This window comes from Gorilla gorilla, chromosome 10, assembly GCF_029281585.2.
Source record: "Gorilla gorilla gorilla isolate KB3781 chromosome 10, NHGRI_mGorGor1-v2.1_pri, whole genome shotgun sequence".
Lineage (NCBI taxonomy): Eukaryota > Metazoa > Chordata > Mammalia > Primates > Hominidae > Gorilla > Gorilla gorilla.
Window position 1 is genome coordinate 111,284,121 of NC_073234.2, and position 15,158 is coordinate 111,299,278.

Sequence of the window (15,158 nt, forward strand, 5' to 3'; positions counted from 1 at the left end):
CTGGGAGGCCGAGGCAGGCAGATCACTTGGGGTCGGGAGTTCAAGACCAGCCTGGCCAACACGGTGAAACCCCGTCTGTACTAAAAATACAAAAATTAGCTGGGTGTGGTGGCATGTGCCTATAATCCCAGCTACTCAGGAGGCTGAACCAGGAGAATCGCTTGAACCCAGGAGACGGAGGTTAGCAGTAAGCCGAGGCTGCACCACTGCACTCCAAACTGGGTGACAGGGCGAGACTCCATCCCAAAACAAACAAACAAATAAATGAAGTTGCAAAAATGTTTTGGAATTATATAGAGGTGGTGGTTGCAATAACATTGTGAATGTACTATATGCCACTCAATTGTATACTTTGAAATGGTTAATATGTGAATATCATAATTAAAAGTTTTTAAAAAATGCATAGTGAAACATCTCATCGTTGTCTGCCCTCAGTGTAGTTCCCACTACACCCATAGGCAACCCGTGTTCTTAGTATCTTAGGAGCCCTCCAGTATACTTATGCACATACACAGAAATGGATAGCCTGTTATCCCCTTCTTTCTCTTTTTATACAGAGGCAGCATATTTTACAAATTATTCGGTGCCTTGTCTTTCTCAGCAATTTATCATGGAGATCTTTCTGTGGCCTTGACACTCTTGAACATTGCAGGCCACTTTGTTCCTCAATGTGGTTTGTCGGATACCTCCTGATTACTACATTCAGGTTATGTGGCTTTGGTAAGAATGTCACAGAATGCATCTTTTCTTTGCATCTTATCATGTGGCACCTGATTTTGATTTTCCACTTGCTAACGATAGCTGTTTGATCATTGGATTGTAATAAGATGGTGTCTACCAGTTACTATAGTGAAGAAGACTGAAAATAGCCAATGTTCGAAGGGATCCTGATTCCTTTAGTGGGAAGCAGTTTCTAGAAACTAAAACCTGAGCATTAAGTATGCTCATTATTATAGGTTGATTCCTTTGATTAGTGCCCTTGCAACAAATTTCCCTTTCTGCCATTGTCCCCTCCCCTGCATTTCTTCTTCATTCCATTCAGGTTCTGACACCGTGTGCCAGGTCATTCTGCATGGACATCCTCCTTGCTTCCTTTAGGCTCTGACACTCCACAGCAGGCCACCCTCTTCCCCGCAGTGTGGACACCCTCTTAACCCCACTCAGGCTCCAACACTCCCTGTCAGGCCACCCTCTGGGGATGCTTCATCCTACTTGGGCTCCAATGGCTGGTGCTGGGCTGCCCCTCGCCATGCGTGATCACCATCCTCACCTCCTCAGGCACCAACTTCCCATGTTTGCCTGCCCTCCTATGTAGATACCTTCCTCCTCCTGCTCAGGCTCTGACACCCCACACTGGCTGCTCTCTTATGTGGATGTTCTCCTCACTCCATTCAGACCACTGTGACTACCCCCATACCCCAGCACAGGTGCATACTTTGCTTACTCCATCTAATGGTTTTAAAACCATATCTTCAGGAAGGATAGAGGAACAACCTTGTACTAACTCCTAATATCCACTACCACACTGGGAGAAAGAAACAATTATCCCTATGTCATGGGAAAATAAGCTTAGTGAGGGCGGGTAACTTACACAAGTTCCCACTAGTAAGTGTTGGGGGCAGGATTCAAACTCAGATTCGAATCTGGCCTCTAGAACCAGCATTATCAACCATTATGTTGTCAATCATATAAAACAATCATATAATGTGCTATTAAATATACTGTTTTTATTATCTTCTGCTGCCATATATACTGCCTTCTTTTTTTGAGACAGAGTCCCATTCTGTCGCCCAGGCTGGAGTGCAGTGGTGCCATCTCGGCTGACTGCAGCCTCTGCCTCCTGCGTTCAAGTGATCCTTGTGTCTCAGCCTCCTGAGTAGCTGGGCTTACAGGCATGCACTACCATGCTTGGTTAATTTTTGTACTTTTAGTAGAGACGAGGTTTAGTAGAGATGGGGTTTCACCATGTTGGCCAGGCTGGTCTTGAAATCCTGGCCTCAAGTGATCCACCCACCTCGGCCTCCCAAAGTGCTGGGATTACAGGCATGAACCACACTGCCTGGCCTATACTGCTTTTTTAATATAACTCAATATATATGAACAAATTGTATGCATCCACTCATTTTCTGTCTCATCTGTTTCCCAGGTCCTTGATTGCTAGCTCCCTCAAGCTCCCTCTGCACTTAATGGCTAATAAATGTGGTTTTGGGTCTAGACTAATCTCTTATATCTTGAGTTATTAGGCAAAGTAATTTTCTGGTCCATAAAGGGATTGGTCTCCCCATAAATATATAAGGTGCTACTTTTACATTGGTTTTACATTACTTAAACCAAGCTTTTGGGGATAATTAGATTTTGATTGAATATAAATGTAGGAGAACAAACATTTATCAAACTGCAGATATTGTACTGCTTTGCATATATTATCTCATTTAATGTTCTTCATTTAATGTTAACCCTGTGAGAGTCAGGAGAGAACCCCAACTTCAGGTAGCAAGGAGTAAACCTGCTGTCTCTCCACAGGTGCTGAAAGGAGACAATGAGACTATGTGGATCAGAACAAGACAGTTTACTACACACAGCAAACAGAAGCATCGTCTTAGCCGTGTCAGCCTCCCTTGCCCCCCAGGTCCCAAGAGGTGAAGTGATAGACCCAGATAGATAGATGTCAGGTGCACAGTGGATTCCAGCACAGCTGAAGAATCAAAGCCAACAGCGCAGAACTTTTTGAGCAAGCAGCAGTTTAGCAAACAGCAAACAAGTAGTCCAATATTAGTTATTAGTATTAGTTATTGTAGGTCACATTGACCTACTCACGTGCCTACGTACCTCGCTACAGAAACTATTCAGTATCAGGAGGTGGATAAACACCACAAATATTGTATCCTAATAGCAGCCTTATAAGATGGGTATTGAACTGGGCATGGTGGTGTACACCCATAATCCCAGCCACTTGGGAGACTGAGACAGGAGGATTGCTTGAGCCCAGGAGTTTGAGACCAGCCTGGGCAACATAGTTACAGCCCACCTCACTAAAAAAAAATTGTTTTAAGATGGGTACTATCACGATCATCCTCTTTATTGATGAGGAGATTGAAGCAGAGATAAGCTGCACATGGCAGAGTCAGGATTTGAACTCAGACAGTATTGGCTCCTACCCACAATACCAGGTTTCCTTTGTTGGGGCTCAGAAAATGATACCCCGAAGCATACTGCTACTTTGCACTAAAGCAGCAGCCTCAGAACCAAGGTCTGACCTTCTCTCTGACCTTCTCCCACCCTCCATCTCTTGCCCCTCCTCCTCTCCCGAAGCACAGGAAGAGACTTTTCTCTGAAGTTTCCTTATCTACCTAAAGATCCAATCCACTGAAGAGGAAAACAATTGTCTTCAATCTTCTTACTGAAATTTCATTAACCAAGGAAAATTAAACTCATATCACAGAGGAAAAGACTGAAAATCAAACACCATACCCACAGCCCAGATGAACTTTGTCCCAGACTATTGTCTGTTCCATGGACCCATTCATCTCTTGTAAAACTCACTCATTACTCTTCTAAAATTGCCTACATCCTGCATTCCCCTCTCCCCTATGAATAAGGGTATATAAACTTCTAGACCTTATTGGGTCTAGCACTACTAGAATTGGGCATTCGCCTTCCTGTGATGCTCCCATGTGCATAAAACAATTACGCTGTGCTTTTTCTCCTTGTTTTGGATAGATAGACCAATTGGTCTATTGTCTATTTATTTCTCAGACTCAAATATCAAACCTCAAGAGGTGAGAGAGGAGGTTCTTATGCTCCTACGCCTTTGAGGTATGATTGTCTCTCTACAATGGTACAATGGGCTTTGAACCACCAAAAAGATTTGAATTCTAATCTAGGTTCAGTGTTTGTATGATCCAAGGAAGCTTATATATTTTTTAATCTTAACTTCTTCGCTAGACAGAATACCGTATCTCTCAGGTTTGACAAAAAATATATAAAAAGCTTCCACCTGACAGCATTCAAATCTTGGATTTTTCCTCCTTTAAACCTATTCCGATCATACCTGTAGCTGATTCTGGCCATCATCAGAAAAAAATAAGATGTTGGAATTATGAGAATAAACAAAATAAAAAGAAGAGCTCATCAATTTCAAAAGTAACTTCCTAAATGCTATCCCTCTTCATTGACTGCATTAATATTTGTATTTCTATATATTTGTTTATTTGTACTCTACTTAACCACATTTTTGGGAGCTGCAGCGTCGTATAAAGGAAAAATCTTAGGCTTTGGAGCCATTTTACCTTCCACATGGCTTTCGACAAAAATACATAATCTCTCTGAAGCTGTCTCCTCATCTCTAAAATGGGGATGATAATAATATCTACCTTGAAGTACTGTGAGGATTTAAATTAGACAAATTACATAATAAAATATCCTAGCATAACATGAAAGGCATTCAATATGTATTGGTCCCCTTCTTCTCAAAGAGGTTTTAAAATTCCACAAGGGCAGACATCATACATTCATTTTACTCACCTCAGTAAATATTTCTAAATCATTTCATAAATTCCTTTTTAGATGGTTGTATACCACTGGAATTTTTGGGTTATAGGATAAATAATGGTAGAACTCACCAAACTGTTCATCCTAATTAACAATTAGGGGTCGTTTTCTTCATATGTGCTCAAAATGTATTCTATCTCATCTTCGAAAAAATATAAAGTCTGTTATTTCCCCTATATTTGAAGCAATTATTCTGATGAATATTCTGTGGAGCCATATGCCAACATGGCAGTATATATATTTGCCTTTAAAATAGTAATGCCTTTTAACCTAGGAATTATATTTGTAAGAATTTATGGTAAAGAATCAAAAATACACTTGAAGATTCATGTAAAAGTATGTTCAGTGCAGACTGTTTATAACAGCAGAAAAATGAAAATAACAGAATAATACATTATCACAGATGCAAAATACAAAGTATAATGAAAACATTAAGCCACATTTTAGAAGAGTATATTCAGTCATATGAGAATTTGCTCAATATAAAGTGAAGAAAACAAGTTACAAAACTGTGTGTAGGCTGGGTGTGGTGGCTCACACCTGTAATCCTAGCACTTTGGTAGGCTGAGGTGGGCAGATTGCCTGAGCTCAGGAGTTCAAGATCAGCCTGGGCAAAGTGGTAAGACCCCGTCCCTACTAAAAATTTAAAAAAAAATTAGCAAAAGATTAGCTGGATGTGATGCTGCATGCCTGTAATCCCAGCTACTCAGGAGGCTGAGACACGAGAATTGCTTGAATCTGGGAAGCGGAGGTTGCAGTGAGCTGAGATCGCACCACTTAACTCCAGCCTGGGTGACGGAGTGACACTCTGTCTCCAAAACAACAACAAAAAAGAAAAAACAAACAACAACAACAAAAAACTGTAGATATCTTGTAAAAAAAAAAGTGCATATGATGTGCATATGTTACAATAAAAGTTAATCGTTGTTTTCTTTGATTGGTGGGATTACTAGTAATTTTAGGTTTATTGTTTAGAACTTTCTACATTTTCCAAAATTTTGTATAATATTTATAATTAGACAAATATCAGTGACTTATGCCCACTTACTTTTAATAAGGTATTTAAGATTAAAATTTAATATGGACCAGGAATGGTGGTTCACTCCTGTAATCCCAGCACTTTGGAAGGCCAAGGTGGGTACACAGCTGGAGCCCAAGAGTTTGAGACCAGCCTGGACAACATAGCGAGACCCTATCTCTACAAAAAAAATTTAAAAATTAGCTGGGTGTGGTGGTACATGCCTGTGGTCCCAGCTACTCGGGAGGCTTAAGTGGGAGGATCTCTTGAGCACAAGAGGTCAAGGCTGCAGTAAGCCAAGATCTCACCTCTACAATCCAGCCTGGGTGACAGAATGAGACCCTGTCTCAAATTAAAAAAAAAAATTTAACATGAAAAGAAAAACCAACCTTAAATTCACTATCTTTACAGAATGTGTTTACTGTAGTATTTCGTTTCACTTCACTGAGAAAACAGCTAAAGAGTCAGGCTTCTAAAATACATATTGAGTCTTTGAAAGGTAGCTTCATGAAGTAGAAAAAGCAGAGTTTTGAAACCCAGGTATGTGGTCCTGAGCAAGCTATGAGGCAGAAGAATAGCGGCTGGAAGCAGGGAACCTAGGGCCCATCCATGCGGACTGGGTATCAGAGGCAACTCCCATTTCAACCCCTCCTTTTTCTGCGTGGCAGTTGAAAAGTGAAAGTACCTCTTATTGGTCCCCTCCCGCAACCAATCAGACTGGTTGTGGGCCAATGGGCAACCTCTAGAAGGTATTTAAACCCCAGAAAATTCTGTAACCAATGCTCTTGAGCCGCTTGCACCAGGCGGTGCCCACCCTGTAGAGTGTACTTTCATTTAAAATAAATCTCTGCTTTCGCTGCCCTGCTTTGTTTGTGCGTTTTGTCCAATTCTTTGTTGAAAACGCCAAGAACTCGGACAGCTACCCTCAACTGGTAACAGTTACCTGCTGGGCCTACTTACTCATCTCTTACACGGGGCTGTCACCCCGAATCAGACAGTAAGGTAAGATTTCCACAATTGTTGAAAAAGCCTGACACACAGTAGGAACTCAAAGTCTATACAAAGACTTAAAGTTCATAAAACAATAGACAAACAGAGAAATCCACTGAAATTTAGGGTGAATAAATCTAATAACTGTTTGGTAAAAACTACACTGACAATCATTGTCTGGTCAGTGTTCAACATTTACGTGAAACACTGAGCTTTTACAAGGCCAAGCCCCGTTTTACGTTAAATTCTCGCAACCACCCTGAGGATGGTTCCGTTTTTAAAGCCGCGTTCCTGCCGAGGAAACAATGGCCCTCGGGGTTAAGACACTGCCCAACACCGGCCGCGCCTGATAGACGCAGGTTCCGAATGCAGGCCCCCTCCAAAGTCTTGCCCACTGCTCCACAATGCCTCAACACCCAACATTTCATCCTCAACTCCAAATCCATCTCTTCAGGGCCGCAAAAAAGCGTTACTTCCCAAACGGCGTGTTCTCCAAGAACTGCATTTAGCATTTCAGATCAGAGTGAGCCGAACTCAATAGGATTACGACAAAAACTAGTGAGATTCAGATAACACCGTTACATCGAAAGTTTTAATCCGTGACAGAGGAAATATTGCTTACGCCCTTAGGTAATTTCAAATGCACGTAAGAAGGCCGTGCCGGTTTCTGCAGGCGAAGCAAAAGAAAGGTGGGGCCGGCGGGGTCGTGGGGCGGGGGTGGGGCATGACACCGTATCCCAGACGCAACTCGACCTCGTTTGCAAGAAATTCTGTATCCGACTCTCTTCAGTGCGTTTCGCCGCCCCTAGTCTAGTCTGGCTAGCCCCCAATTCCTTTAAAAGGGGTTGAAACGGGTGTTGCAGAACAGAGAACACTCAGGTAGAAAGGGCCTGCGGCAGAGGCGCCCCCAAATCATGGAACCTGTTGGAAGAGTGAGGAAGGAACTCTGGGACCCCGAACATTCTCACGGGTGTAAAAAGACAAAGTAAATCCCCATTAGCCAAGTTGGGGAGAAGTCACATCCGTTACACAGCCTCTCCCAGACCGCCCTCTAGGAAGGACACCACATTTAAAAACACCGGCCTGCCTCCAGTCCTTGGCTGCCTCACAGCGATCCTCAGAGCCGGTTTCCCAAGGTCCGCGCGCCGCCTGCAAGGCGTAAACCCAAGCCGCTGCAGGTTGCTAGGAGATACTGGTCCAGCCATCTCCTCCAATCAGCACGCATCTCTTTGCGTCCAATCACAGAGGCAGGAAGGGCCGTGGTGAGAGGTGAAAGGTCATACTCCTGTTTGGCGGCCATTTCTCTTGAAACTCTGCGGCTCGGGACCTGCGGTACCTGCTGTAGTCACGAGGGACGGGCGGCGGCCTGGTCGGCAGAGAGTAGCCTGCAACATTCGGCCGTGGTTACGATGGTAAGGAGAAAGAGAACGGCGGGAAAAGAGGGGAGAAAGAGAAGGAGGGAGACCAGTCTCGCGGGGCCTGCTGGTTCCTTCGCGCGTTTCCCATTCATCCGCGTGAGGCGCCGCGCACCCTGTCGCCAGCTCCTTTCACTCTGCTTTTAGGGTTTCTGAGGCGCGTGCTCCTCCCGATGCCTTTCTTTTCCTAGGAGTGCCCGTGTCTTCTTCTCTTTTTTGGAATCCGGGCCTGGGGTATTCTTAGTTGGGGCTATAGGGTCGGGGTAAAAGTCAAAGAGGATTTGCACTTCCCACTTAACCACACTCCAAAATTCACTTTCATTCCGTGAAAGTAATGATACGGCCATGCTCTAGATTAACTCAGTTGGGTGAGGAAGACAGACATTAGTCAAAAAATAACAAGTATGCAATTGCAAATAAGAAGTGCTAAGAACAATGCAGACAGGAGGCTGTGAGGGTGCGCGTTAGACATTAGAGGCTTAGTCAGAGATGGCCTCCCTAGGAGGTGGAATTTAACTTGAAGCCTAAGTGTCATGAAATACGACCCTTTAAAGAGCAGGAGGAGGAGTGTACCGAGCACAGGGAATAGGAGCATAAGACCTGCGGCCGGAAAGAAAGCTTGGTCAGTTGGAGAAATTGACAGAAAGGTATAGCCACTTGCGCGAATAGTGGTTAAGAGATGGTATCGGAGGAGCGGTCGTTGGGCAGGACCTCTTAGGCTGTATTGGGAGGTTTTGATTGTACTCCAAATCAATTTAAAATGATTCGGTTGGAAGCCATTGAATCATTTTAAGCAGAAATATGACAATCTGATGTGCACTTTAAAAAATCATAGTTACTGTGGTGGATAACAAATTGGAGAATGAAAACTGGAGACCCATTAGGTTATTGGAGTAATCGCCATATCAAGATCACTCCGAATATGCTCACGTTAGAGGGGGTTAGTAGCCAAGTTTCTTAGTTCTCTTCTTTGTTTGACTGGTGAGTGAGCAGAAGAGGGCAAAAACCGAAATCACTGGAGATGTTAATGGTTTGCTGAATAAATAAACATTAAGTAATTGCTGTAAGTAAGAGGCAGTGCTAGTGACAAAGTCAGATAGGACCTAGCCCTAGCTTCCCCAGTTAAATACTGTCAAGCGTGATCTGCCCTCTGCTTCCTTCTGTAGTCTTATATTTGGAGCTTTGACTGACAATGCTGAATTGTATGTCCCCCAAATCACCTTGTTGCATCACTCTTCCCTCTTTTTACGTAAGTAGCTAGCCTTGCCTGGAACAGCATTTTTTCCCGCTCTGGAAATAAACTCTTATCCTTTAAAACTGAGGTATTACTTATTTCAGGCAACCTTTCCTTTTTCCCCTGGATTGCTTTGGTACCCTTGTGCCTAGTATATCTCCTTTTACTACATTGCAGCATGCAATATAATTATTTGTATGTGAGGAGTTCCCCTCCCCATCTCCAACTTCTTGACAGGGACTCATTTATTTATTTATTTATAAGAGACAGGGCCTTGCTCTGTTGCCCAGGCTGGAGTGCAGTGGCCTGATCATAGCTCACTGCAGCCTCGAGCTCCTGGGTTCAGGCAGTCCTCCCACCTCATCCTCCCTAGTAGCTGGGACTACAGGTGTGCACCACCACACCCGACTATTTTTGGTAGAGATGGGGGGGGGTCTCACTGTGTTGCCTGGGCTGGTCTTGAACTCGTGACCTCAAGTGATCCCCCGGCCTTGGCCTTCCAGATTACTGGAATTACAGATACGAGTCACCCTGCCTGGCCCGCATTTTTTTTTTTTTTTTTTTTTTTTTAGTGCCTTTATCTTTGTTTCTTTAGAGCTCAGAACAGTGAGTGATGTAGGTAGTCAGTGTATCTTAAGTGAATAGTGAGTGTTTTGTTTTGATGGGTTAAAGGTGAAACTGGCTAACTGGATATTTAAATTTCCCTGGTACTCTCAACAAATAAAAGTGAAAATTATGTACTAAAATAATAATGAGTCAAAAGTTTTCTTCATTTGCATACCACAAAATATTGGTGATTCGGTAGAAGAGAGTTGGTGGTGGGAGGAAAAATAATTAATTAGATCCTTTTTTGTTCTTTGTGCAGAGTTTACCCCTCAATCCCAAACCTTTCCTCAATGGACTAACAGGAAAGCCAGTGATGGTGAAACTTAAGTGGGGAATGGAATACAAGGGCTATCTGGTATCTGTAGATGGCTACATGAACATGCAGGTAAGCTAAAGAGCTGTAAAGGTCATAACATTGCATTTATTTTGCTTCACCTTATTTCTCAAAGGTTTAGTCTGACTAATAAGAATACATACAATTAAACTGACAAATATACGGCAAAATTCAAAAATAAAGTCAAAGCCAGGAAGGATACTGTGATATACTAGGTACAAGACATGGACTTAAACCAGAATTCAGCTACAGATTTTATTCCTAGTAGTTAAAGTAGGAAGAGCTCAGACATTTGATTCATAATAATACCATAAGGGAAACACACTACTTTGCTGGAGAAAACAAAACATTTCTCATCATTTAGCCCTGAAAGAAAGTTTTCAAGTGAAATTATTGAGTCTTTTAATGAATGCTAAAGGCACAACACCAAAGCTATTGAGGAAATTCATTCCTTCAGGGGAAAGACAGATCTGCCAAAGGAATTGAACTGACTGTATGTCTGTCAAACGAGTTTCTGTAAATGATTCAGCCATGTGTTTTGGTGATTTTTTTTGTAATTAATTTTCTTTTTATTGTGGTAAAATATACATTAGAATTTTGCCACTCTAACCATTTTTAAGTGTATAATTCAGTGGCATTAAGTACCTTCACCTTGTTCTGCAGCCATCACCGTTGTCCATTTCCGGAACTTGTTTACCATCCCAAAGTGAAATTTTTTGCCCATTAAACAATAATTTTCCATTAAACAATAATTTTACAATTAAACATTAAACAATAATTTTCCATTCCTTCCTCCACCTAACTAACCCCTGGTAACCACTAGTCTACATGTCTATGAATTTGACCATGCATAATACCTCATGTAAGTGGAATCGTGTATTATCCTTTTGTGTCTGGCTTGTTTGACTTAACGTAGTGTATTATTCAAGGTTCATCCATGTTGTAGCATGTGTCAGAATTTCCTTTTTATGACTGAATAATATTCCATTATATGGATATACCACATTCTAATCCATTTGCCTCTTGGTGGACACTGGGTTGCTTCCCTCTTTGGACTGCAGTAAATAATGCTGCTGTGAACATGGGTATACAAATGTCTGTTCCAGTCACTGCTTTCAGCTCTTTGGGGTATATACCCAGAAGTGGAATTACTGGATTACTCATAATTCTATGTTTAATTTTTTAAGGCCAAGCGTGGTGGCTCACGCCTGTAATCCCAGCACTTTGGGAGGCTGAGGCAGCAGATTGCTTGAGCCCAGGAGTTTGAGACCAGCCTGGGCAACATAGTGAAACTGCATCTCTACAAAAAAAATACAAAAATTAGCTAGGCATGATGGTGTGGGCAGCTATATTCCCAGCTACTCAGGAAGCTGAGTTGGGAGGATTACCTGAGCCTGGGGAGGTTGAAGCTGCAGTGAGCTGTGATCACACCACTGCACTCTAGCCTGGATGACAGAGAAATTTTTTTTTCTTTTGAGTAACTGTCACACTATTTTCCACAGCAGCTACGTGGTTTTACATACCCACCAGCAATGCACAAGGGTTCCAGTTTCTCCACATCCTCACCAACACTTGTTATTTTCTATGGGTGTTTATAAAATAGTTATTCTAATGGGTGTGAAGTGGTATCTTATTGTGGTTTTGATTTGCATTTGGCTAATGATGTTGAGCACCTTTTCATGTGTTTATTGGCCATTTGTTTATCTTTGGAGAAATGCCTGTTCGTGTCTTTTGCACATTTAAAAAATTAGTTTCGGATTTTTTTGTTGTTTTTTAATGGTAATGGTTTCCAGGCAGGTTTTTAAAGGCTATCAAGACAGGTCGTCAATCCAATCATGAATCCAAGGATTCCATACTTGTAAGCAGAGTACTAAAAGGAGTACTTAAGTAGGCAGAGAGCTATGATTTTCCTTAACTTAGGCAATTACCACCTGAGCACATGACATTAAGGCCCCCAAAGCATAGTTTGAGTTTGGAAAATTCCTTAAACAGGAGTCATTTACCAAGACCATAGAAAAATCTGGGAAGTATATGGATTGTGATGAAAATATTCTGGAAGTAGTGGTGATAGTTGCACAGGTTTTTGAATATACTGAAAACCACTGAATTGTACACTTTAAAAGGGTGAATTTTATGCTATGGAAATTAACATCTCAATAATAAAAGAATTACCACTTAATATTTGTTTTGGAATTAATATAGCTTGCTAGTGAACCTGCTAGAGTTGCAAAATGTCTGAGTAACCAACCACTTTGAGTAGTCAACCATATTGATACCAGTGTTTGAATTTGTTCACTCAGCAAATATTTATTGAGTTCCATTATGTGCCTGGCACTGTGAATATAGCATTGAACAAAACAAAGTCCCTGCCCTCAACAGTTTATGGTTTAGTGGTGGGAGGTGGTAATATAATGTGATAATAGACATGATAGATGCCATCCATGAAGAAAAGGGGAATAGACAGTATGTGCGATATTATATAGAGTAGCCTCTCTGAGGAGGCGAATTCTGGAAGATAGCAGAATTAGTGTACAACTCAGTTGAGTATCTGGGGAAAAGCATCCCAGTTTGAGGGAACAGCAAGTACAAAGGCCCTGTGGCAGAAGCATGCTTGGTGTGTTCAAGGCACAGCAAAAAGGCCAGAGCAGATTGAGTTAAGGGACAAATGACAGAAAGTTAGGTTAAAATGGCGGCCATAGAGAGCCTGTTAAGTGATGGTGAAGACTGAATTTAATACATGATAGAAAGTATTTGGAGCATTATTGTGTAATTTAGAAATGTTAAATGTTGTAATTACTTTTTACAAAAAATTAGTTGCTCTTAATACATTATTTCTTATAGCTGTTACGTACAAACTAATTGTCTCAACAACCTCGTATATTTCAGACAAAACTATATCATCTGGATAATGGAGATTACTTTTTGTTGTCTATAAGAGAGGGAGTAACATCCAGTAGTAGTGTTCATTACCATGTTTTTCATGCCTTATGAAACATCCTATTTTAATCCTTATTGTTAAGCCCTATTTTTCTTTTCCTTTTCCACATGCCTAATTGTGAAGGAAACCTCCCTCTCTCCCATCACTCCTTAGTTCCTTCTCTGAGTCCCAAGTGGCATTGATTGTGATTTTTCTTTTAATTACAAGTAGAGCTTGTTACCTATATGTAGAAGGAAAGCTAAACATTTTGATATAAAATTAGAAATAATTCACCAAAATAACTGTAGGTAAAGTAAGAAGAGCTCAGACATTTGATTCATAATAATACCATAAGGGAAACACACTACTTTGCTATAGTTCACCAAAATAGCTGTAAAGGTCACTGTTAACTGTTTAACTTTCTCTTAAGAACTTGTTTTTCCCTGTTTATTAGTACATAATTAAAAATTCTTATTCAGGCCCAGATGTGGTAGCTTATGCCTGTAATCCCAGCACTTTGGGAGGCCAAGGTGGGAGGATCACTTGAAGGCAGAAATTCAAGACCAGCTTGGGCAATATAGCAAGATCTCATCTCTACAGAAAAAATTGTTTCGAAGTAGCCAGGCTTTGTGGCACATGCCTTTAGTCCTAGCTACTCAGGAGATTGAGGCAGGAGGAGCCCAGGTGTTCAAGGTTTTGGTCAGCTATGATTGTGCTACTGCATTCCAGCCTGGGCAACAGAGGGAGACCCTGTTTCTTAAAAGACAGGAAAAGAAGAAAATTCTTACTCAATTATCTGCTTTGGTTGTTGACTAATATAAAAGTATTTGGCATGTTAGCCATAGCTTTCGTATACCTATTTGGACACCTCAATATGAGTTAGAGACTGCCTTCTTCCACACACTGTTTTGATATCTAATAGAAAGAAATATTACATAACCTGGGAGATTCAGAAACTTATATTGAAACAAGCTTTGAATATTAATTTCATTGAAGGTTTATATGAAACCAAAAGTACTACAATAGTAATAGAAAGCTCATCTTCTGTTTATTAATTATAGATAAATTTGAGTTGTTGGTATAGAAAGGTCTCAGTTAATGAGTTCTCTCACCAGTATTAGCTGTATTGTAATATTTTCCTCCTGTGTGATTATACTAATATATTTCTTTTTATTGAAAGCTTGCAAATACAGAAGAATACATAGATGGAGCTTTGTCTGGACATCTGGGTGAAGTTTTAATAAGGTAACAAACAGCAGTAGTATATGTAAGGAGTTACTGGTGAGCATTAGGAATACCTGTTCTAAATATATTAGTGCCTCAATTTTGGAATTACTTTTTTTAAAAAAATCACTATTAACTTATAATACTTTACAGTTAGACTTCAGAAGTCTTTGAAATTGTTAAACTTGTCAAAGGTAAGTTTTCAAATGTTTTGGAACTGGCCGAAAGATTTTTCTAGTGTTGATGTTAAATTTTCTAGCTCTTGGCTATAATCTTTTGCAGTGGCAACCTTTTGCAGTGGCCTTTGTTGCGGGAACTTAGTTTTGAATTTTAGTTGGGTCTGGCTGTTTTGTTATATTGATTTTCTGTACTAGCTTCAAAGCTCCAAATTCTGGTAATTATTTCCTTTGGAAAATCATAAAGATGTCATTTTATAACAACCGTATGGTGGAAAATAAGTGCCATGTGCTTTTCAACAAATCTATGTGAAACTTTTTTTTAAAATGAATATATTTAAAATTTTTTTTTAAAGACAAGAATATTATAAATGTAGCATTCAGTATTTTCATAATAAAAATATAGTAATTCAGATCATACATGGTTTCTGGTTGGAACAACAAAATCGACTTTTTCTATTTACAGGTGTAATAATGTCCTTTATATCAGAGGTGTGGAAGAAGAGGAAGAAGATGGGGAAATGAGAGAATAGCATCTTTTGTGGGGGATTTTTTTTTTATATATATTTCTAGACAATAAAGATTTGTTTGTTTTTCAACTTGACTTGTGAACTATTTGTATTCAGATATTTACAAGCAAAGCTGAAATGATGAACCAATTGGGAAAGATTACTCACCGAACTAATGCTTTAA

At 40.7% G+C, this 15,158-nt stretch overlaps 1 protein-coding gene and 1 long non-coding RNA gene across 5 annotated transcripts in view; one reads left to right on the forward strand and one right to left on the reverse strand.

The window, feature by feature from the left end:
* LOC134756580 (uncharacterized) overlaps positions 1-11,082 on the reverse strand; it is a 67,857-nt gene extending 56,775 nt beyond the window's left edge. For 2 of the 3 annotated variants that reach the window (XR_010129387.1, XR_010129388.1), the window contains exon 1: positions 7,313-7,366. This is a non-coding gene — a long non-coding RNA (uncharacterized lncRNA). Of the gene's footprint in view, positions 1-7,312; positions 7,367-11,005 lie in introns of those variants that run through there. The other variant, XR_010129389.1, reaches the window with a different exon arrangement.
* Positions 5,729-15,064, forward strand: SNRPF (small nuclear ribonucleoprotein polypeptide F). Of its 2 annotated transcripts, XM_004053705.5 has the most exons (4): positions 5,729-7,971; positions 10,074-10,199; positions 14,246-14,310; positions 14,932-15,064. In XM_004053705.5, the coding sequence occupies exons 1-4, from the start codon at positions 7,969-7,971 to the stop codon at positions 14,996-14,998; spliced, it is 261 nt and encodes an 86-aa protein (XP_004053753.1). In that variant the 5' UTR covers positions 5,729-7,968; the 3' UTR covers positions 14,999-15,064. The 2 variants fall into 2 exon arrangements, with proteins under 2 accessions (XP_004053753.1, XP_063550291.1); XM_063694221.1 differs by having other exon boundaries at positions 7,814-7,971; positions 14,246-15,064.
* The last annotated feature ends 94 nt before the right edge of the window (positions 15,065-15,158 follow it).

Coding starts and splice junctions, on each gene's coding strand:
- SNRPF (XM_004053705.5), top strand. Junction 10,200..14,245: donor ATGGCTACATGAACATGCAG/GTAAGCTAAAGA, acceptor TTTTATTGAAAG/CTTGCAAATACAGAAGAATA. Junction 14,311..14,931: donor CTGGGTGAAGTTTTAATAAG/GTAACAAACAGC, acceptor TTCTATTTACAG/GTGTAATAATGTCCTTTATA.